Source organism: Thunnus thynnus, chromosome 23 (genome assembly GCF_963924715.1).
Source record: "Thunnus thynnus chromosome 23, fThuThy2.1, whole genome shotgun sequence".
Taxonomy (NCBI): domain Eukaryota; kingdom Metazoa; phylum Chordata; class Actinopteri; order Scombriformes; family Scombridae; genus Thunnus; species Thunnus thynnus.
Window position 1 is genome coordinate 8,998,099 of NC_089539.1, and position 25,244 is coordinate 9,023,342.

A 25,244-nucleotide genomic window follows, 5' to 3' on the forward strand; every position below is an offset into this window, starting at 1 on the left:
GAGATATATTGAGAAATTAATGTCCTATTATTTTTTAATAAGACATTAAAAAATGGGTGCTCTTACCATCTCTTTTAATGTGGGGTTGCAGACATAAAATTAAACCTGTCTCAGTGAGCTAAAGGTCATGCCAATGCATATTAATAAGATTTATTATTAATTTTAATATCTTGTTCACAAGACCTCTAGCTTTGGAAAAAAATATGATTTCACATTGGTGCATTTTTATTGCACATGGCCAACACAACGTAGTGTGCTGCATCAGGGTAAATGATATCTGGACTTTTACCCTGGGAAAACTCATGTAATATGGAGATGATTATTACAGTGTTGACCTCTACTGGTATCTCAGTGTTTAGAGTCACTCTCCAGCTGTGTACATGAAAAGAAACTGTGTTTTTGAAGCCATCTGCTGGCCAAATCCGGTGGACACAGTACTTCAGTGCCTCCAAGAGTGCAATAATAAAAAATGGCCACAAGATGGCAGCATCCCCAAGTAACTGTTCACCTTTTGCTATTTCTGACATCATTGAAAATATCACATGTACATTCTAATCCAGTTTGGTTTATTTTTTATTGATTTTATTCATTCTTAGTTTATGTTTGACATTTTTAGGGCCTCAAATTGAGGTTTATGGTCAAGGACTTGATCTGGGCTTAAAAATCAAACCTGACAACCCTCCAGTCACCCTGATGTTAAATAGGCTACAGTTCAAGTCAATGGCTTGAGTCTGACTGTGCCTTTCTTAAGACATTAGAAAAAACTTTATTGACCAATGCAGAACAGGGCAATATCAGACAAAAGTCTGCATACACATAGCAGCTCTAGAATTGTAAAGCAAGAACAGTATCAAATATAGGTTAAATTAATTACAATCAAACATGTATTTTAAAGACAAATAAGTCTTATACAGTCATCAGCCGTGCTGTTATGAATGATAATGAATAGATAAAAACATGTATTCAGAAAAATAAATTCAGTTTGATAACCTGAAATTTAAAAAATATATTTATTTAAGGGTTTTCATTATTATTATTATTATTATTATTATTATTATTATTATTATTATTATTGCTGCAGTTGTAATGTAAACATTAGAAATGTGTGTACATGTTTCCAGTGTGAGCTGCAGACAGCTTGTGTCTCCTCTCTGCGTCCCAGCAGCTCAGGAGGAGGAGTTTGGTTACGTGCTCCGTCTTGGGAGTCAATCACACGGCAAGTGAACCGTCCACACACACTGTGCTCTACCCGGCCAGCAGCCAGAGACGATGCCTCTGAGGAGGTGACCACCGCCTGATACTCAAACACGTTTCCCCGGCTATGGAAAACAAATCAATCTGATCATAATCAGATAAAACATGGCTTCTATTTGCAGTCGCCCGAGGAGGAGGTGAGAGCGGCGGCGGTGGAGGCTCAACATAGAAGTGCTTTTCTGGGAGGTGGAGGGAGGGCGGCACACGGCGCTCTCTTGTCTTGTAAGAGGATAAAGAAGAAAGGGAAATCAAGCTATTTTTAAGCGGACTGCTAGGGGCCATCCTCCGGTGACACCATGACCAGCGGGCCGGATGAGAGCTCGGTGCGCGTCGCCCTGAGGTAAGGATGCAGCTGCGGTGGACCCTCCTCTCCCAAAGATGCTCTTGTGTCGCACCTGCACATGTTATCCCTGCCTTTATTCCTGCTTCACCATCCACCATTGGACATATGTAACTTAACAGATACTCTAATGTACCAGTGCATCTCCAGCCCATCCAATTTCCCTTTATGTCTCCCCAAATCCCCCCAAAACAAACCTCTCCTCCCCTAATTGTGCTCTTATTTTAAAGCTAATATGGAACAGACATTATTTTCTTCTCCATATTCCACAACCTTGCAGTTAATAGTTACTAGTGGTATGATTTACTCAACAAATATAGAACAGTAACACATGATTACCTGAGCTTCTTTTGTTAATACCTGCACTGCATGTACATGCTGTGTAGTGGATTTATGAATGAAGGTCTCAGCTCTGAGGGATTAGGGCAAGGTAAAGCCACCTTTACAGTGTGTCTCCTGTAGTCAGGACAACATACAGTGGCTGGAGGACACAAATGAGTAAAATACAGGATATTACAAGGCATAAGTTTTGTTTTCAGTCATAGCATTTGTAGCCTATTGTGTGTTGAGTTTCAGGCAGTTTGCATTTGCTGTATCATGCTGATCTGACCCTTGTCCCATAGGCCAATCCACACTGAGATACTGAGACTGAGATAGTCACCGCCTGGTCACCTGTTATATCAGTATGTCTAGTGTGTTTGTGTGTGTGTAACAGGACAGAACAAAAAACATCTGCTCAGACACAGCACCCACAATGAAATACATAACAAATCAATAAAGACATCAATAGACTGACATGATAGGGCGGTAGCTAAAGTCCGGAGCAGGTGCCTGTCTGTATGTGTGTGTGTGTGTGTGTGTGTGTGTGTGTGTGTGTGTGTGTGTGTGTGTGTGTGGTGTGTGTTTTGGAAAGACAATCTGAAATGTCATGTGAACTGGATCAGTGGAAGAGAGAGGACAAAAGCTGGTTCCTCTCATATTTCTCCTCCCTCTCTTTCTCTCTCTCTCTCTTTTTCTCGCTTGTTATTGTGCATTCAGACTTTGACCCAGAACTCTGTTTACTGAGCCAACTCAGTTATACTAGCCTGTGTCTCCACTTCAAAGATAATACAAGATCTGCCGGCATATCCCATTATGCACTCTGGTTGTCCAGTCCTATGTAGTCTCATTAACAAGATTACAATAATACTGTAAGATTACATTTGTCTGGCAGACTTACACGGACATAGATATGTCTTAATTTAAAGTAGTCATGTTTTAAGACATTTATAATCTTTGCAACACTACATATATACATATAATCACAAACAACATAAATGATAATATGACAAATCAGTTTACAGAAAGTTGTGTGTTTGTCTGTTTGAGTGGAAACTACCTGCTACTTTGTCCTGGTAGAAAGCTGTAGTTCATTAATTATTTTGAGAGCTCTGTCATCTTGTTTGCTAGTTGGGTTTCCACCTTTAGTCCTATTGATGGTCAGTCAACTATTCTTTGGTTTATTCTTTCAGTCATTCATTTGTCTTTCATCCATTCTTTTAGTCACTCATTCATTTAATGGGAGCTTTTGAATTTATCATAAATTATATATGAACCAACATACGTTTTCCCATGAGGAAGGTAGGTAAAATGATGTATGATTTAGATTAGAGTTGGGTTTGGTCATTGTGATACGATAACAGCGAAAAATTAATACTTCCTTCACAATGGAAACAATTGTGAATCTTGAGTCAGGGTGTGATTGTAGAAAGAGTCAATAGTTCAGAGCCTCTTCTTAGGTCGGCAGTCAGACTTGAAATGCTTTGTCACTAATCTCTGTTTCTTTTACATACACACACACACACACACACACACACACACGCACAAGGTGAGCAGATCCTTTTCCCGTCACAGAGACTACCATGACCTTACCTGCAGGCTCACAGCACTGCTTAATCTTCTTGCATCACACCAGGCATCATCTCTGTCAAAAATTCAAATAGATAGTATTTACATGAATGAGTGTAGGTCTTTGTTACAGCAGACATTTGGGCTAAAAGCAAGGAAAGCCATTGTGGAACTCATAATGTTACAATGGCTCAGTTTGTTTGAAATGTTTAACAAGTTAAACAGAGAAAACTTAAAGCTGCACTAATCAGTATTTGTATATGAATAATGGGTCAAATTATGATGCAGAATAAGAAAGGTGTGGTTCATGGTGACAAACCCACAGCAAATTATCGCCCCACTATGCAGTTCCCCTCTGCTCTGTGGAGCTTTTTAGCATCTTTCAGCTCATTGTTTTGGGTTGATACGGCCCTCAACTTGACTGTTTTAGTTCAGTGATTGCATTCTCATCAGCCTTGTTTCTTGACGCAGCAGGCACCTGTTTTCGGCAAACTAGCTCTGCTAAAACAACTGAATACTACAGTATCAGCCTAGCAACAAACAGCAAACAAAGTTAGCGGCTAGCTGGTGAACATGGTGGAGCATTTAACTGCTTAAAGGACCAGTGTTTAGGATTTAGTAGCCTAAAGCGGTGAGGTTGCAGATTGCAACCAACTGAATACCCCTCCCCTTTCAAGCATGTAGGAGAACCTACAGTACCCTCAAAACTTGCAAAAAAACATGAAAGGCCCTCTCTAGAGCCAGTGTTTGGTTTGTCCGTTCTGGGCTACTGTAGAAACATGGCAGTGCAACATGAGGACCCGCTTCTATGTAGAGATAAAGAGCTCATTCTAAGGTAACGAAAACATGATTCTTATTTTCAGGTGATTGTACACTAATTAAAACATACTTATGAATATTATATTCCATTTTTGCTGGTCTGCTCGATGCCACTAAATTCTACACACTGGACCTTTAAGTCAGATATTTCCCTTAGGAGGTGCTGGAGACCAAAACACAGCTAAAGAAAAGAGTGAATATTGGACTTACATTCATTGGGGGGACAGAAATATGACCCCAAATGAATGCTAATGTGGTTGCTCGATGTATAAGAAACTGCTAGCTAACACATTACACATATCAACTTGTGTTTACAGTTTGTTGTACTGTCCCCAAATGGCCAAAAAAAGAATCAATGACTGTAGGTTTATCATTTATCATTTATCTTAAACCTCTTTAACTAATTGTCTTGGCCACTTTACTTTAAACAACATACAGTATTATCACCTTTAAATTTAATATGGCAAACTAGTTAGCAGACAGTTGCCAATTTGCAGTAGAGATTCGGAGCAGCATTAGCATTCATTTGGTGTCGAGTTTCTGGTGACCTGGCGGATGTAAGTTCAATACTTTAGCCCTGTTTTACTCTTAACCAAATCCTGTGGGATATATATGGCCTTTTAGGTGCTAAATGTTCCATTTTTTTCATCAACTTTATCTGTCTGCTGGTCAGTTAGGTTTATCAGAGCCTTTTCACTGAGAACAGTAAAGTTGTGGGAACATAGAAGCTCTTTCAAGGAGTCTCAAGTGTAACATTTACAATAAAAACATGAAGACAAGCTAGCAAAACCACTGGAGAACAACTTTTACTGTACCTACACCTCCTTAACAGGGATATGGGATACACCCTTCCACACACCCTAGCTAACATTTTTTGTTGTGATTTTATAAATAACATTATAGCAAATCATATCAAGATTATATGATGAACATGAAGGTTCAGTAACAGATGTCATCTGTTACTGAAAGTATATTTGATTTTCACTTAATAATCACTGCAAGTTGTACCTTTTCATCTGCTACTAAATCACTCTCATCATCTCTTTGAACGTCAAACCACAGCTTTATGTTGCTGTTTTCAGCACGATTTATCGCCGTAGCAACATTCTAATTATTTTGGAGTTTCAGAGTTGCGGTGAACCTGAACCTTACAGCATCTGAAAGACTTTCATTGGTGTGTCTCCCTGGCCTGTAATAGTTTAGTTAGCAGTGTGTGTGTGTGTTTGTGTGTGTCTTTGCAGTAGTCAGCTCGCAGGTTGCCAACCAGTACCTGCCTCAGCCTGCGAGGTTAATGCTGTCTGTTAGCAAGTTCCTAATCCCACCATCCCTAAAGTCCAGAGTGATGAAACGCTTCTTTATCAGCTTAATTCTGCCTTTTTTTTTTAAAGGTAGGAAGAACAAGAATGAAAGGAGTCTGGAGCGAGAACAGAGGGAAGGCGTTTGAGGCAGTTTTTGTCATTTTGATGTATTACTGGAAAGATGATGTAACATAAAAGTCTATTTGCTCTTTAAAAGCATACAGTACTTACCTCTTGATGGATCTTCAGTAAGATTATTTAAGCCTTAGGTGCATGTGCTCTGCTGTCATTTCTGGTTTGGAAGATGTTTTTCACACCTGACAGCATACAGATGGGGCACTTCAGTAGCACATTGTGGGACGACTCAGCAAACACACACAGTCAGCGTACAGTAAGTTACTCCCTGTGTGAACGTGTTTGTGTGTGTTCCACATCTCTTTCCTTATGTAACAGCCCATCTGCGTGTGTGTTTGTGTGTTTGCACATGCCCATGAATGTTTATCTCGTCCCATACTCCATGAAAAAGCAATACAAGAAGTTAACAATTTATCCAAGAAGCAAGTCATGTTGCAGACTTTGCCTGAAGGAGCCAGTCAAGTGACTTATTAGTTTGGCAATATCCTTGAAGTGCAGCTTTAATAATTCAGAGCTTATAGCCAGAAGTAGCCAGCAGTGAGGATTCAGGTTTCATACTGACTGTTAAATTAAGAATAGTCTTTCCTCTTTCATTAGATGAGTTAGAATGACCTTTTAAGAAAAGGAAATGGAAATTGAAATGGAAATCATCTTTAAAAATTATTTTTTAATGCTTGACATAGGAGACAGCCTTTTAGTGAATCTGTTATCACGTGGAAGTAAGGGTGGGCAATTTGAATGAAGTCCTCAGCATATATGCACATACATGTCATTCTGAAATATGATATGGTACACTTTCTGGAAAAATGAACATGGAACTCTATATGGATAAAATAACCAGATAGTGATGTCTCTTTTTGGACAATTCAGCTAATATACCTGATGAATGAAGGTATTTTATCACATTGTTTCAAAATCATATAAAATCTATTGTTTGTAGATTTATACAGTAGGCTATGTATATAATGTCATATCATATTATATATATATATATAATATAATAATATGATTATGTTTAAATTATATGATATGTAAACAGTTGTTATGCAAAATAGCCCACAATGCTCTAATAAAATCCAAGATATTAAAATAATTATAGCTGAAACCATTATTCGATGAATTGATTAGTGGATTTGGAAATCCTTGAAGTATTTTTTTTGCTAGTTCCAGCTTTCAAATTTCTTTGTTTTTTCATACTAGACTGAATACCTTCGGGTTTTGGACAGCTGGTCAGAAAAAACAAGCAATTTGAATGTCAATTTCTGCTCTGACAGACCAAACAATGCATCACTTAATCTGCAAATTAATCACTAATGAAAATAATAATGTTAGTTGTAGCTGTTAAAGGAGTACGAACATGGTTAACAGTATGGCAAAATCTCTGACAAATTTGTATTGTCTTATGGTATATATTATTATATTGTCCAGCCCTTGGTGGAATAAGCAAGTCATATCTGACATCTTGTCAGCCTACAGCATTTAATGTGAAGCTAGATTTAATCCCATGAAGTCTGTATTTCCAAAATAAACAAATACTGTTTTGATATGTAATCTCATGCAAAGTGTATTGCAAATGAATTGGACAAATGCAAACTAGACCTAGTCAAACCCCCACCAACTCTATCCCTTTACTGATATCCAGATTGTCAATTTGCTATTGGCTCCTCTAAGCATCCGTCAGCCACAAGTCCCGCCCCTTTGACCTTTGTGGATTATGTTTGAGGGCAAAGGCTGTGCGCCTGCTGCCACGGTACAAAAGCATAGCGTATGCTCCTATGAGTGTGTGTGCACATGCATAAGCCCGTGTCCACTCAGGCATGTTCATGGTAAATATTCATGAAGCAACTCGAGTGAACTGAGACACAAAGCTAAGCGTGCTACACACCGTCTGCCAGCTGCTGTCATGTGATATTGCATTTACTGAGATATTCAATAACTTCTGTATAAACTAGCATGGACAAAGGCTAATTCAATATGAATTTATTTTTATTTATTTTTTTTGTTTCTCCTGGAATCATATGCTGACATTTCACTTCCAAAACAAAAACATTTTTTAATGTCCCATAAATGTATGCAAAACATGTTATTTTCCTCACTTTTTCACTGCTCTCATCTTTCATTTCCACTGATGTCCCTCGAGTGCCATCATTGGGCTGGACTGTCCTTGTCAAAAAGGAATGTTTCCATTAAGCTGGTATCAATGCTGGAGCCCATTGGTGTGTGTGTGTGTGTGTGTGTGTGTGTGTGTGTGTGTGTGTGTGTGTTATCCTCACACGCCCTCTCCTGCTGCCAGTCGGACTGACAGCCACCTTCCTCTGCCACCCTCTGACCCTACCTCCTTCCTGCCTAGCGACCTTTGACCCAGGAAGCAGTCAGAGATGTGATCAGTGACCCAGTCAGAATTTCCCTGTGGCAGCCTGATTGGGACCAGTGTTAGTCGTCACCATGGTGACCGTGGATCCTTTCAAGGCTTGGGGTGTGCAGTGACGACCATGTGAATGGAAAGGCGCTCATTGGCCAATGCGAAGAACGTCATAAGGGGGAAACTGAAACACTGAGTCAGCAGAACTCTCTCTCTCTCTCTGACCCCTCTCATTCCCAAGTCATTCCCATTGTCACTCTGTGACATTACTGCACAGCTGTTTTCACGCTGGACTTTGAGGGGAAGGATTCAAGGTCTTTGTCATACGTTACATAGGAAGTTTTCCTGCCAACCACAGGATGCCATGAATGCATCCTTTGACTGAGAATGAATGTAAATCCCCATGATCCACTGCTGGAGGCAACAGTTCACATCCATACTGGTTGGCAAAAAATAATCAGTGCCTTCTGTAGTATAGTGTCTTTGAGAAAATTACTTCGTCAAGCACACAACCCATCCATAAGTGTAATGATGCACCTGTTTTACTGCAGTCTTTTAATATCTTTAATATTTTACTATTTACAATGACATCAAACAGAGAAAAAACACAAATCTTCATATCTTAGAAGATAAATGTTTGGTTTTCTTCCTTGAAAATGACCAAAAGTCTGCTGTCATGTGGATTTTATTGGATAATTATTTATTTAAAGATCACAAGAAAATTGTTTTGACCGTCTCTTTGTGCATGATCATGAAATAATCGGAAGCCAAACTTCAGTACGTCAAACTCTGGAAACAAAAAAATGTTATGTCAAGATTACAAGATGAGATAAAAATGGTTCTTTCTTGAGACGTTTTTCATCTCAAAACACAGAGTTTGTTAGTTGCATATTGATCTATGACAAGATTACCTTTTGAATGTTGTCTATCCCTGCATACATGATACATCCTTCATTCTAAATCCTGTACAGATGAATTAGTGAGCCTCTGACAGGTTGCAGACTAGTTTCAGCTCGCTGTCTACAGAAGTGTACTGAAGACAGTGATATAATGAATTGGCCCTTGATGTCAACAGCAACTGCTTGACAATGGAGAGACTGTTACTAAAAACAGAGTCCTTCTTTACAGCAGCAGCCCATTGTTTTCCAGTCTTTTCACATTTTTCACTGTCAGTAAGATCTAGTTTTTTCTTCTCTCCTCTTGCTAAGGGCGGCCGTTAGACCCCGGCCAACAGAAGCTTATTAAACAAGCCTGTCCACACACACACACACACACACAAATACAAACACACAAGTGCACCTGCTGGCAGATGTTTGTGTGTGTATTGTTATGTAAAGGAATCATTATAGTGCACCTGAAGGCTATTTTGAAGCTCACAGACATTTAAAAGGATGTGAATGAATGCAGTGGTGGTGTGATCATGTTTCTGAGGAACAGAGAGAGAAGCTTCTCAGTATTTACACTTCAGTAGAATAGAAGCCTTTGACTGGTAGAAGAAGGATTAGGGCTGTAGTAGCTACCTGTGTGTGTGTGTGTGTGTGTGTGTGTGTGTGTGTGTGTGTGTGTGTGTGTGAAATCCGAGTGATTGCACTTCTCTTGTCTCAGTTACATGAGCAACACAGGGTCAGTAGAGTGTGTGTGTGTGTGTGTGTGTGTGTGTGTGTGTGTGTGTGTAGTACAGTGTGGTCCCTCATTAACTGCTGTTGGATAGCATCACTGCCATCAAGTCATATCAGAGGACTACAATCCAATCACATCTTCATCAAAGCACTCAGACATTCTTCAGCCGCTTAGCCTCAGATGTTATTGAGATGAGACTTTTTATTCCCCGACACATTATGAGTGCTAAAAGGGTGTGGTGCTGATCTGAATTTTTAATTTTTTCCCTCTGGGCTCACAATTTTTAAATTGAAAATGATTTCCGTTTTTTCTTATATACACAGAGATCTTACAAACGGAGATGTAGATGAAGAGAAGCATATAATCTGGAGATAGATTTTGCAGTTTTGAGACAAACATGGAGTGTGTAAATCTCAACTTCAGGGAGACGTTCCTCATATTTTACACAATCACAGACCTAAATGCTGACTATTTGTGTCCCTTGGCTCAGCTGACAAAGAAAGAAAGTTTTTGACCCTTACTTTTTACATTTTTACAAGGTTAAAGGGAAGGAACTAGAGCTGCAGTGATGATTATTAATTGATCATATGATCAACAGAAAATTAAACTGTATATCTTTGAGTTGTGGACTGTTGGTTAGACAAGTCAAGACATTTCAGGTTGCATCTTGGGCTTTGGGAAATCATGATTGACATTTTTCATCATTTTCTGACATTTTAGAGACCAAGCAATTAACGATTAATTGAGGAAATAATTGACAGATAAATCAATAAAGAAAACAGCCTAGCCTACATTACACCAGAAGAAACAATCTCTAAATATATTGTTTTCAATGCTGTGAGCACCAAAAACATAATTTACCTCCATTGTATTGGAGTTGAAGCAGAAATCGACCTCAAAACATTGGGTGAAATGTCCCTTTAAAGCAAAACTGAGCCTGCCTTTCAGGATATAGCAGGAAATGGACGTTACAATCAGATTATTTTACATTAGATTGGAACGAATCTGGATTTGAACTTCAAAGGACATCAGACAGTAGCTAACAAAGACCACAATGTCATATTTTCACAATTAGGACAAGTAAATTATCAACACAAAACAATTTGCCTTGGAGATTTTGTGTTTTAAACGCCGCAAGTCTCAGCCAACTGATGGAATATACTGTATGTTCTAAAGACAGAACAGATACAGTATATCATAGGCGTTTCATGCTGCATTATTACGCTTATTTAACGCCTCTTAGAGTTTTTTAATATCCAAAACTATGTGACTATATGTGATGAGGTCAGGTGGTGAGTCACTGTGCTGTTAGCGGTGAGGCTGTGGAGAAAAGACTCTTGTTGTCTGTTGCCTTGTGGGCTCAGATGTTCCTCTCTGTTTCTGCTGAATCACTCCAGGCAGACTGTGCCAGCTGTACATGATTATTTTAAGTGAGCCACAACAGAAAGCCAAAAAATTTGATTATTGGCGATTAGATTAGATTAGCGAGCCTGAAACATTTTGCTTTGTTGCTGTTGTCAGTGATGACGCAGGGTGATCGGCTGCATCTCCGGGGAGCGAATTGATCGGCTGATTGTCAGGAGGAGTGATGTCAGCATGGGATCTGATTAGCTGTGTTTTCAGGAAGGGTGAGATCAGCATGGTGCTGATGGAGTGACTCATCTTTTTTCTTGTATCCTCTCGATTTCTTTTATTTGTTATGTTTAATAAATTAGCAGAAGACTGATGGTTTATGTGTCTCTCTTCATTGGCAGGAGCAGATCCAAAATGGTCTTTAAAATCAGATTTTGTTTTTCATATTTCAGAATTTTACATCACAGTCATGTCTACTATATTCTAACATACTATCATATCAAAGGTTTTGTCTTTTTGAGTGTATGTTTCAGTGTTTTAAAGCATGTATGCTGTACTGCATGCACACCCAAATGTGGAACTCCTATTTGTCCGGTCATTGTTTGCCATTTTGAATTAGAAAGTCAACAAAAATATTCTTTTTTTTTGTATTCAGACTCAAAACTTGTTTTTCTTAACTTAAGTCAGAGTTACCTGGCTTCTGAAGTTGTCCTTTTCTTTGTACTGTTTGCAAATCGAAGTTAACAAACTGAAACCTCTGACTGTCCCGAAATCCAGGTGAAAGGTATATGATGTCTGGATTTGTCTCCAGTTTTGTGCACGCGTGTGTGTGTGTGTGTGTGTGTGTGCATGCGTGTGTGTAGGAGGCGTCTACAGTTTCTCAGGCTGTCACTGTAATCGCAGTAATGAGACTGAGAGCAGGAGTCTAACAGGACTTGTCACATGGGGAGAGGCTGACAAAGCCCCTCTGTGTGTGTCTGTCTGTAATGTGTGTGTGTGTGTGTATTTGAATAGGTATATATACACATATATTGGCTATACTGTGTGTGCGTGCGTCTCCCTTTCGTCTCTCAGCATCTCTTAGGAGGGTTCAGTGAACTGTATCTCATCACACTGAACTCCTCACATTGGTCACTGCCACTCAGAGGCTTCTCTTATTGAAGTTTGCTTAAAAGCTGCTCAGTTTACTTCTTTATCTCTTGTCATATTGGAATAGAACTGGTGATCTGTCATAGCTTTGATGCACCTGTTTCCCTAAAGTGACCGTAAGCAAAACAATGAACACTCAGCCAGTTTGTCACTTTGACTCAAAGAGGTCAACTAAACAACTAACAGGTAACATAAGGTACTGGTAAGGCACAGTTTCTTTAACAGCAGAGGTTAAACGTTGTATAATATGAATTTGAATTTTTAATTAACACATCATGTCACATTTGTTGCAGATATGAGACTGGTATCAACCTTCTCATTTGTCTCTCAGCACAGCAAATAAGCTTTATTTCCCGTAATGTGGAACTATTCCTTTAAAGTAATCTGTGTTAAAATTGAGATATCTAGTTAAATGATGCTTGGCTCCTTTTTTTCCTTTGTGGTTTTACTGTGCCATAGTTTTTTGTTTCCTTTTTTGGATTGTGCTCCTTCGGGTTGATTCTTGACTCCATCAAAACGACAATCCTTCCTGGATTCTGTATTATATTTGTTTATTATATATGTTGTTTAAGGGAAAACCAATGCAAGTAATGTGCCTGGCGATAAACGCTGAAAAAATCACTATGTAAACGTATCCCTTTAATCCTCCCCAGTCTGGAACTTCTTAGTGATTGTTCCTCTTAGTACCAACAGGCTGAAACTGTCATAGCAGATTAATGTGTTGAGCAGTTATTACACAAAGGTTTTCACTCGGCCTTGGGGGCCTCTGATCTGTGTATGTATGTGTGTGTGTATGTGTGTGTGTGCCTGTGAATGGGAATGTTCACATCTGATAGTTAGTATCAATAAAAGTTGTTAAAGCTCTTGATAATGTTAAAACTGGCTTTATCAACATATCACTTAAATATATGTTACTATACAGAGCAATATAAATAATAGTAAGCACCACAAGAATCACAAATCAATCTCAAACTCAAGGATCATCAAGCTGCTGTACTACCCTAATTACATTTAGTGAAACAACTCCCCAAAAACTAATAATCACAAATGAAAGTATGTGTGTTGTATGTATGTATGAAAGTGCTGAGGCCTGCATGTCTACATGCACGTGTGTGACAGCTTTAATGTGCACGTTAAGGAAGCGGTGGAGTTAAATTTCCTGGAGAAACATCCTGTGTGGAGCCTGTGTGTGTCACTCTAGAAGGTGGATTAGCGCCGTGAGTCTCCGCAGTGCTGAAGGGCAGCCCTCATTCAGCCAGGAGCTAGGAGAGTGTTTTGGGTTGAACCACAGAGTGAAGCCAGCTAAAGTCAGTCACACTAATAATATGCCAGCAGGGCGTGCTTCACACCTCAGCTGTTTATGTTTAGCTGGGATGTCTGATGCCAGAACTTGTATTAGTTGTGACTATATACACATCCCAAAAATACTCAAAATAGAGGTCCATTGTGCCACAGTGCTCAAACATCATGACTGTAAGGCTCAGACATACTGAACATTATCTATTCATTAGAAATCTAATGATGCACAACATTTATAAAAGCAAATGTCTGGAGGCAGTAGCATTGTATGTTTTACCCATCAAACACATATTTACCATTTTATAAAGCATGCTATGTTTTTAAGAATGATTTTTCAATCTTCTAAACAGCTATTGACTTTCATTCATTATAGTACACTATCAACATCTGTTTAGGGTACAATTTTGCAGTGTAATATATGTAATATGCAAACATTTGGTGAAAATGCAGGAAGTAACATGTCTTTATGTAGCAAGGCAAAAAGGAAGGGAATGGAGGTGGTGGACAGGCATATGTGAGATCCAACAATTAATGTTAGCATTTTGTACTTTCTATGACCTAAACTAAGGGTTTTAGTTGTCTCATCCTAAATGAGGAATTGTTTTGGGGAAATACACTGATTTGCTTTCTTGGCAAGAGATAAAAGGATGGATACCACTCTCATAGCTGTCTGTTAAAATGTAATTCAATTTTAAATTTTTAAATTTTAAAAGAACCATTTTCAATTTTAAACAGGCATTAGATGCTTAGCTTAACTTAACTTAGCTTAGCTTAGCTTAGCTTAGCTTAGCATAAAGACTGGAAACTGGAGGAGGAAACAGCTAGCCTGCCTTTGTCCAAAAGTTTTTAAAAAAATCTGCCTACTTGCTAAACTAAACAAAACTAAATAACATGTTATGTTTCATTTGTTTAATCCGTACTAAGTGTTAAAACGACAAATTGGGGTTTTACGGGGGTTAGGCAACCACTAGACCCCTCTCTACCCCCCTAAAAAACACTATTTGTCATTTTTACACAATTGGGTTATTGTACAGTTATACAAATGAAAGATAATCTGTTAATTAGTGGTAGTAAGCTAATAGTCTGCTGGCTGTAGCTTCATATTTAACGCATTGATACAAGAGTGGTATCTAATTCTTGGCACATTTCACAAAATGTCGAACCTCTAACTATACTCAAGTTGCCAAAATATTGTAGGAATAATCCATGAAATAAGACATTGTCATTGAATGTAATCTGTCATTTTGCAGAATTATCCAATAATTAACATTCTGTCTTTTTGAGTGGGTGAGCATGAAGTTTGTCTTCTACTAAGTCCAGTTTCTTTGCATTAATGAAAACATGGAGTCACTATTAATTTGACAACTGTATATGTGAAAATCTTTCTTTTGAAATTGGCCACTTGAAGCACCTTTAAGATCCAAGACATGAGAGACAAAGAGTAGATGTGAGCGATGCTAGTGGTGAGTTTCTGTCTCTCAGTTCTGTGTGATGGTTTTGTGATGTGAAAGACCTTCATTACCCAGGCAGATAATAGGTCTGTTTGACTGAATAGACTGTGGCAGCTTCCTAATGCAGAGATTGTCATCGATGTTTTGTCTGGGCTGTAACCATTATGTCTAGTCTCTCTCTCTGTCTCTTTATCTCTCTTTCCCTTTATTTCTCAGGCATTCCTTTTCCTCTGTAGCCCCCCCTTGTTCTCTCTATGTATGGAGGACACTGGGGATGTCGTACAAGTCTAGAAAACAAACATTGCATCACACTGTGGAGTTGAACACAAACAGAGAGCCTTAGCATTTATTCTGAATGAGGCTACAGAAAGACAGGCTTGTTCCTTTAGTTCTTCAGTGGTTTACTGATTAAATTTTACATCTTATCAAGTGTTTTCTTCTTGTTGAAGTCCATTTTTCATCACACTTCTTGTAAATTCCTGAAGTGAACAATAACCCAGTGACTTCATTCCCCAGTGAACAGTGAGTGAGTGCCTCTATTGTTACACGGGATTACAGTAATGGCTCTCTGTCAACTTTTGGGAAGGGGGCCAAAGGGAATAATGCAGATTCACTCCTCTAATGCCCTAAACCATCCTACTATTAAATCACAGTCTCCTCAGATGACCCACGACTGTTACAGTTACATCAGTTTCACCTGAAACTACCTGTATTATGTATGATTTAATGAGAAGTGCTGTAAAACTATAGGTGTGGACTTTATAGGGCTGTGTTGTTGTCACTGTAGTGTTGACATTGAAGAAAAACATGATAACTCTGAAGATTACATTGTTTACTTACATACAATATAGATTCAAATTCGGATCCTGTGATTTTGAAAAATGTGTTCAGATTGTCAAATAATCCAGTTGTGCCACTGAGATTAGGTTCAAACGATAATATGCTAAGAATTAGTACAAATCAAAGACATTTTCTGCTACTTTAGATAGGTAGGTTAAGATATTTTAGTAAAATTCTCAATTCTTCTCAGATAAACTGCACTGCAGTTCAGATTTCCCAGATAAACCAGTCAAACCCCAAATCTCCTCCAGTAACCTACAATGGACGCATTTTTTAATTAATTGTGAATTGTAATTAAGTGAAAAACAAAAAGCATGAGCAGGATGAAAGCAGACAGTGGATGTCCTTTTTACAAAGGGTAAATGTGTTACGTTGCTAACTTACAGTTCATTGTGTAAACTACAGTTTCTGTGATCATTTGGGTGATTCTGATGACCACGACACAAAGCTGAGAGTGATTATGCACTCCAGGTGTACAGTTACTGCAGGTAGGAGTGTGTGTGTGTCACCTCCAGCCTGCATCCATCAGTCCCTCCCTGGCTCTGTCCTCTTTTCTCATCAGGGCTGTAATCCCAGAGAGAGTCTGCTAAATAGCTGGGATCTGATGTCACACACACACACAATGACACCTCTGTGGATGTTTACTACTGTAGCCTTGCTAGCCTCTACTTTCTTTTGCATTCTCTTTCTTACTTTCTTTTCTTCTCCTGATTTCTCTCTCTCTCTCTCTCTCTCTCTCACACACACACACACATACATGCTCTCTCTGACCGTCCTTTCAGCCCTTTCACTTCTTCCATAGACTCTTGCTGTGATGAATGGGAGAGTCTTTTTAATGCACCGACACACACAAACAAGGCACAAATGTGTACACACACACACAAGTATTGCACACAGAATACAAACTGCATGCAAAGTATCACTCACACACACAAACAGAGTTGATGCCTGCCAGCAGAGAGCAACAATAGCAGCCATTTATAACGATACAGCTCAGAGATTCTCAGGTGTCTAGGGTATTTATCTCTTTAATGTATTCCTCATTTATCTGGCTTCATTTGACTGTATCCTTGGAGAAATGAATTTAGTGTCCACAAAACTTCCTGGAAGGAAATTTCCAGTATTTTAATTGATGAATTAATGTACTTGTACTGAATTTTTGACAACCATTTCTTCCATAGTATCTTCCAGTATTTTTGACATTTAATGTTTCCAATATGTCCAAATATTTCCTTGGTCTGCCTTCAATATTTCCACGTCTTCTTCAGGTGGACAGTGAGCTCAGTGATGATGCAGAGGGGCATCATGGGAGGAAATGATGTAATAACTGGGTTTATTTGAACGAAAGCAAACAGAGCAATTCCTTAATGAAATCCAGGGTGCGACTGTTTACCAAAAGCTCTCTCTCATGAACAGTGAGGGCACTGTGCTGTGTATGCTGCCTGCTGGAGAGTGTGCTGGCACTGTAGGGTCCTACATACACACATAAACACACACACAAACACACAGACACACTACATAGTAGCAGCACTCATCTGCCTACAGCTCAGTGAGAAATATTACCTGTCTTCAGTTCAGCTTCGTTTTTTACTATCAGATCTGTAATAATCAATCATAGTGCTAAACTATAAAAGACAGATTCTTGATCAGAGTTTTAGATTTATGTACAGACAGCTACTGCTCTTCCTCTCCCTCACTCACGGTCACAAACATCCACAGAGCAGAGTTGCCAGGGCTCGAATCTAAGACATTATAAAGTTTGTGGATTTAAGAAGATGTAACTGAGGCCCTAAAAGTTTTTGAAATTGATCTTGAAAATGTCCTTGACGGAGCTTAATTTCTAGCCGTTCTAGTGGCAGTCTATTGCATAACAACTAGTGGATGGATTGCTATAAAATTCAGTCCCTCAGAGCTCCCAGAAGATTAATCATGCAGATTTGTTGATCCCCTGACTTCTCTCTAGCACATCCAGCAGGTCAAATTTTTCACTTTTTCAGTGAAATGTCTCAACATTTACTCCCATGAAATTTGGTTCAAACATTCATATTCGCCATAGGATCAATTTAAATAACTGTAGTGATCCCCTAACTTTTTATCTAGTACCATCACTAGTTCAGAATTTTAATTTGTCCAATACTTTGGTTTGGGACTACAACTAATGATTATTTTTATTACATATTAATCTGTTGCTTGTTTTCTCAATCAGTTGATTAGTTGGTCTATAAATTGTCACAACATAGTGAAAAATGTCTGTTTCCCAAAGCTCAGGATGCAGTCTGAAATGTTTTGTTTTGTCCCAACCAACAATCCCCAACCCAATAATATTCAGTTTTCTCATCATAGAGGACTAAAGAAACCAGAAAATATTCACATTTGAGAAGCTGACTCCAGAGAATTTGGGCATTTGTTCTTAAAAATGACTCAAAATGATTAAGCCATGATCAAAATAGTTGCCATTAATGGATTTATTATCTGTCGATCGACTAATCAATTGATTAATCCTTGCAGCTCTACTTTGGTTTATCACAAATGTCATGTTTTTATAGGCAGGGCTGCTTCTTGCTATTTAACACCACCGTGTCATTTATAAGCAGCAGTCAGCCCTGCAGAAGAGAGTTAATGCTGTGTCTCCTGCTAAAAAAGATCTATTCTGGGATAATATTCCCTAGATAAGCTGAAAGCTAAGCCAAAATCAGGGTGGGCAGTTCAAAATCTAATTCTCTGTCTCTTTGTGTGTCTACTAGGATTCGTCCTCAGTTGGCCAAAGAGAAGATCGAGGGCTGTCACATCTGTACGTATGTGATGCCCGGGGAGCCACAAGTGGTCTTGGGTAAGGACAAGGCCTTCACCTATGACTATGTCTTCGACATGGACACCCAGCAGGACACCATCTACACCCACTGCACCGAGACGCTCATTGATGGTTGCTTCGAGGGCTACAATGCCACAATCTTTGCATACGGACAGGTTGGTTCTTTGCAGGTTTTGCATGCCTGCACACATCTCATGCACATGCACAAATGAATGCACGTACACAGGTTTACCTTTCAATGTAAAAAATGTAGTATGGTATGCATTTGTCACTTTTTCTTTAGCATATTCAGCAGAGCGGCATAGTACACGCGAAAATTTACATACACGCATGCACGCACGCACGCACACTTTTCCAGTTTGCATCACCCAAGGCAATGGAGCTGTGTCAAGCATTCTGAGATTTACGGCATGCAGCATGTGATATCAAGCTGAGTTCATTTCATATCATCAGACAAGAAATAAGGGAGTGAACAATCCTCACAGCCGCACCCGATCTGTCAATACACTATCAGCTGACCTGTTCCAACCTGCTGACACCACCACAGCTATATACTGGCACTAATAGATCAGCCTGAGAGGGTGAGATAGAGGGGGAGTTTTTTCCCAAAGAAAGCAGAGTGTGGCTACAGATTACTTCACCTCATACCAAAGAACCTAACTAAACCACAATATCGAAACATAATTCAGAGACATTAAACAGATGAAACCTGCCACCCCCCCCCCCCCACCTGGCAGCTCAACAGTTTGAAGGAACAGTTTGACCTTTTGGGAAATACACTGATGCAATTTATTGCCAAGAGTTAGACGAGAAGATTGATACAAACAGGAAATGCTTAGCTTAGCTTAGCATAAAGACTGGAAACAGGAGGAAACAGCTAGTGTGACACTGGCTGAAAGTAACAAAATCTGCCTACTAGCACCTCCACAGCTCACAAATTAATATATCGTGTTTATTTGATTCATACAGTGACTTCCTGCAGCAAGTCACTGCACCCAGCCGGAAGTAGCCTGGCATATAAACCCCTAGAAAACAGAAAATTGTTGTTTTTATGCTTCAGCTTGTGTGCAGATTAAACAAACAAGTTATAATGTGTTAATTTGTGACCTCAAGAGGTGCTGGTAGACAGATCCAGGCTTGCTGTTTTCAGTCCACATGCTCAGCCAAGCTAACCGACTACTTGCTCCAGCTTCCTATTAAATGGGCAGACATGAGAATGGTATTGATCCTCTCCTCTAATTCCCGGCAAGAAAGCAAATAAGCATATTTCCCAAAATATCAACTATTCCTTTAATACTCAATTAAAGCAGAAGTTGAAATAAAGTATTTTACTCATTTACTCACCCATGCATCGCAGAGAGTTGAAGATAATGCACAGCTATTGCCAGTGTACCTTGAATTTATAGGCCCATGTAGTTGTTCTTTGGGGTATTTTTTATAATTCCATTCAAATAACTGGACAAATATTATAATAAATGACACATTAAGTCATGTTGATACAAAAAAACCTCCAATAATTCAACAAATGTCATAAATGACATACTGTTAGCCATACAAGTAAGATATGAGACTCCTGCTTTTTCTCAGTTGGAAGAAAACTCTTCCGCTCTTGGGCATGGGAAAGTGGCAGCATGAAATGAAAAGCTTTGTCTACAATAGAAGAAGAAAAAGCAGCTGCCACAATGTTAAAACCAATTTAAAAAAAAAAGATCTTTCAGAAACAAAATGTGCATAGAACAAGTGAATGGAAATGTACATTCAGAGTGAGAGAAAGAGAGCAAGGTTATGCTGTGTTCGGCCTTTCATTTCTCCCTCATACAGCATCTCCTGCTGCTGCAGATGCTCTGTAGTTGAACGAAGGCAGTTAAACTTTCCCTCCTCTTAATCTTTCCCTCCACTCCTCTTCTTTCTGTTCATTATTCTCTCTTCGCATTGTTCCTGCGGCTGTTGTATTCCTGTCAAAGAGCCTTTCACAGGCCACAGCGGAGGCCACACACACACACACACACACACATATGCACACACACATAGAAATACATGCGCAAACTAGCTGTTCACACAGGTGTAGTGTCATAGAATGAAACAAACACACACTGTCTGTTGCACACACACACACACACACTGGACTCATCTATCACCACACACACACAGATACACACACTCCTGTCAGCGTCTCTTTCAGGCGCTCCAGCAGGGAGGAGAGGGGTGACGTGTGAATTTGAGCCCGATGTTGCATTCCTTTTTTGTCACCACAGCGACTACCCCATCCCCTCTGACCCCCCCTATGTTAGAGAAACTACTCAGAGCTGTACCCCTATCCCTTTTCAACCCCCGAACCCCAGAGACTTTGATTTTTCCTTCTTATTTGACATCAATATTCATCCCAAATTCCCTAAATTCCCCAAATCTGGGTACAAAACAGTACAGAAACAAGAAATATCGACTCTGTTCCCTTTTGGTAAAATAACTGATGACTTTGTCTTCTCCCCATGTCCAGACAGGTTCGGGGAAGACCTACACCATGGGAACTGGCTTCGACGTCAGCATCGGTGAGGACGAGCTGGGTATCATTCCCCGGGCCGTCAACCACCTGTTCCGAGGGATTGAGGAGCGCAGACAGGCTGCCACTGAGCAGGGCAGGCCTGTTCCTGAGTTCAAGATCAACGCTCAGTTCCTAGAGGTGCAAAAACACACAAATAAAAACTCACACCCACAAAGCACACCAAAGTTAGACATTTTCACAGGATTTAAACCAAGAGATTATCCAGTGTTTTCTTTTTCCTTTGGGTTATTGCTTCAAATTAAGGAACATTTATCCGCACTCAGTCTAACCTCTAAAAATCCACTTAAGGTCCATTAGTTAGACATAGCAGAACATGCAGACAGCAAGAAGTCAAAGGTCAGCAAAGAGTGCAGGGGTTTTCGGTTGTTAAAGCGGCCAGATGACCCGACAGCCATTAAACTGTCATTAGTCTGTCTCTGTGGTCAGCTCCTGGCTTTATTTTTAACTGCCAACAAGTGGCTGCTAACAGCTGGTGAGGAAGCAGCTGAAAATGAAAGATGAAGCTGGTAAGAGAGGGAGGGAAGTGTAGCAAATGACAATGCTGATGATGTAATATTTATAGACTATTCACACAATAATCTGCATTATCTGTTTATCATATTTTAATCCGCCCCTGTTTTTCTTCCAGCTGTACAACGAGGAGGTGCTGGACTTGTTCGACTCGACGCGAGACATCGAGGCCAGGAAACAGAAATCCAACATCAAAATCCACGAGGACGCCAATGGAGGCATCTACACCGTGGGGGTCACCACTCGCACCGTCACCTCTGCTGCAGAGGTCAGCCTTGCATCCCAACACGTCCCGAAAGCAGTTTTTGTCCAGTCCAGTCCAGTATTTGATTTGAACCAGTCATTGTTGTATGATGAACTGGTTCTCTGTGTGTAAGAGGTTCTGTATTAAAAGATAAGCCTTTTCTTCACTACCCTTTTTGCACTCATTCCAAAGCTCATTCATTCCTAACAAAGATATATGTCCTTATAAATGGGTTACAAGTAAATACTTCCACTTACAAAGGTTGGATAAAAAAAATGGTGCTGTAGTTTTTATCAAACATGACTCAAACAGGAGTAATTAGTGCATTTGCGGGGGACTAATGAGTAGTTAGGGCAGCAGAACAGTGTATTTGGGGTTGACCCAAAGTAAACTACAGTGCCCATGTTCGTCATAATGAAAGAACATATCACCTAGTGCAACAGTGTGGATCATTGATGTGTTATGTGCTAATAGTTTTTGGAGAACAATGGGGCTCTAAAGCACATAAGACTTAGATATGTCTTTCTTTGGATACACAGAATACTTGTTAGGATCGATTCATTGTTGGCTTTGTTCTTTTCAAGCTATCTGTTGACAATAAGAAAAATATAGAATATCGCCAGACTTATCCTTTAATATCATCTTCATGGGTTTTTTGTTTAGGTATGATCTTCATTCAAAGATACCTGTGATGTTAGAAGACATATTTTGTTGTCATTTCCTTCTACCCTCCATCTTTCTTCTAACAGATGATTCAGTGTCTGAAGCTTGGCGCTCTGTCTCGAACCACTGCCAGCACCCAGATGAACGTCCAAAGTTCACGTTCCCACGCCATCTTCACCATCCACCTGTGCCAAGTTCGAGTCTGCTCACCTGATAACAATGTATGTACTGTAATTTATGTGATTATTTAGTTCTTATGGCAAGTTGCCCTGGCAATCTATTTTTACTCATACAGTTATTCTGCTCTGTTCTTTCACTTTCAGGATAACGTAACAGACAACCGTCTAGCTAACAACTCAGAGATTAATGAGTTTGAGACACTGACAGCCAAATTCCACTTTGTGGACCTTGCTGGTTCAGAGAGATTGAAGAGAACTGGGGCTACAGGTGACAGAGCGAAAGAGGGCATCTCCATCAACTGTGGGCTGGTGAGGAAGCTGAGAGTTGTGTTGTGTAGACATTTTATATTACACTCTGCAGTGCAGTCGTCAGTCATAGTCATGTTAGAGAAATAAGCTTTTGCTAAATTACCTACAAGAAAATTTTGTTTTTCTTTATTGGGGTGATGATCAAGCATCAACTTGACATTCTTCATTTGCACACATATAAACGTTCACCAGTGTCTGGAGATTTTACAGAGTAAGAGAGCCCCCATGTGGCCAGAACATGAATCGCACACTTTATTTTTTGCATTAATGTGCCTTTATTTAGAGCTTTACTCAAGCACAAATTTAGTGTTGCTTATTCAGTATTTCAGCTTGCTAATTTTGCAAAATTTTATCTACTTCTTCCCCTCCATGTCTCCCTCTTCTCTTACCTCAGCTTGCTCTGGGAAACGTCATCAGTGCTCTGGGAGACAGGAGTAAGCGCTCCACTCATGTGCCTTACAGAGACTCCAAACTGACCCGGCTGTTGCAGGACTCACTAGGTGGCAACAGGTCTGTGGGGCTGAATCTTACATATTAAACACAGAATGCAAATATTGATATGGATCTTTGAAAATGGTCTACTACTCATGTGTTTTGATGCTTCCAAAGATGTAAATTATGTTTTGACCTATCAGCAGTGGGTATCAGGCTGTGCCGTCATAAATCCACTAAGCACTCTGACAGGCGACACCATTCTCTAACCCTTACCCAAATTATCTTTAAGCTGCCTTTGAATCCTACTGTAACCCAAGCAACAAGCAGATATTCATTGGCTTGACCCAGCCTAATATATACATTAAATCTGCTTAGGCTAACCTTGTTTCCTTTGGGGTTTTTTTTTTGAGTATTATTTTTACATAGTATATTTTGACATATATTTCATACAGACATATAAACCAAAGAATTAATGCCCAAAACCCGACCTAAACATACACACACATGCGCTCAAACACACACCAGAGGAGAGGGACAGAAGCAACTGACAGTAACCGTGTATCCAGGACGCAAAGCATCATAACAGTACATATCATCCACATGCAATTGTTAATTACAACCCATCAAGAAATAAGATTATACAAAACAAAAATAGGAAAAAAACCCAATCTATACATAGATACAAATATAGTCAAACTGACTCCAGATATTGCCGATATTGCAGTGTCTCCATGTGGTTAACCAAAACAAGTTCATGCAACCAGTTTCTGAGTTGGTGTCTTCCAGTCTTTGAGAATAAGTTTTTTAGCTGGCACCATGCCCATCAGTAGAGCTGTTTGTATGTGTGAAGGGAGAGTTCTGAGCCCTCTAAGCACCCAAAGAGAGCCAAGTCAGGAGAGAGAGTCCTGTGGTAAACCCCAGAAAATATTATTGACCAAATCGGGTGAATTAATGAGCAGTCCCAAAATAAAAGCACCAATGTACCATCATTTGATTTACTTTTATCACACACATTATGACCTAACTTGACCTTAGAATAATGAAATCCTTGTTTCTTTTTGTATTCAGTCAAACAGTGATGATCGCCTGTATCAGCCCGTCGGACCGGGACTTCATGGAGACACTGAACACCCTGAAGTACGCCAACCGCGCCCGAAACATCAAGAACAAGGTGATGGTGAACCAGGACCGAGCCAGCCAGCAGATCAGCGCCCTGAGGACAGAGATAGCACGACTGCAGATGGAGCTGATGGAGTACAAGACGGTGAGAAGACAGGAGGAACGGAGGGAGGAATACGAGAAAATGTACTGTAGAAGATATGAGTAGACAGATACTATGATTTTTATTGTCCTCTCTGATGCCCAGGGTAAGCGTATGGTTGGTGAAGATGGCATGGAGGGCATCAATGACTTGGTCCATGAGAACTCCATGTTACAGACTGAGAACAATAATCTGAGGGTGAGGGTGAAGGCCATGCAGGAGACCATCGACGCCCAGAGAAGCAGACTCACACAGATCCTCAGTGACCATGCCAACCAGGCCCTCGCCAAAGCAGGTGGGCACTGCGACAGGACTGTCTGAGTCAGACAAAGACAGAAATCATAAAGGGAATGTGTCAAATAAAAAATGTGTGTTTGTACTATATATGATTTTAGATATGATATTATCTAACATTTATGTATGATTTTGACTCTTGTTAAATCTGTTGTCAAGTTACTTTC

At 39.7% G+C, this 25,244-nt stretch overlaps 1 protein-coding gene across 3 annotated transcripts in view; it reads left to right on the forward strand.

The window, feature by feature from the left end:
* Positions 1-1,097: 1,097 nt before the first annotated feature.
* LOC137176117 (kinesin-like protein KIF21A) overlaps positions 1,098-25,244 on the forward strand; it is a 37,625-nt gene continuing 13,478 nt past the window's right edge. For 2 of the 3 annotated variants that reach the window (XM_067582177.1, XM_067582179.1), the window contains exons 1-9: positions 1,098-1,594; positions 18,552-18,774; positions 21,117-21,299; positions 21,811-21,960; positions 22,686-22,820; positions 22,923-23,087; positions 23,482-23,597; positions 24,591-24,786; positions 24,889-25,078. In XM_067582177.1, coding sequence (XP_067438278.1) covers positions 1,551-1,594; positions 18,552-18,774; positions 21,117-21,299; positions 21,811-21,960; positions 22,686-22,820; positions 22,923-23,087; positions 23,482-23,597; positions 24,591-24,786; positions 24,889-25,078 — 1,402 coding nt within the window. In that variant the 5' untranslated portion in view covers positions 1,098-1,550. The remainder of the gene's footprint in view (positions 1,595-18,551; positions 18,775-21,116; positions 21,300-21,810; positions 21,961-22,685; positions 22,821-22,922; positions 23,088-23,481; positions 23,598-24,590; positions 24,787-24,888; positions 25,079-25,244) is intronic. The other variant, XM_067582180.1, reaches the window with a different exon arrangement.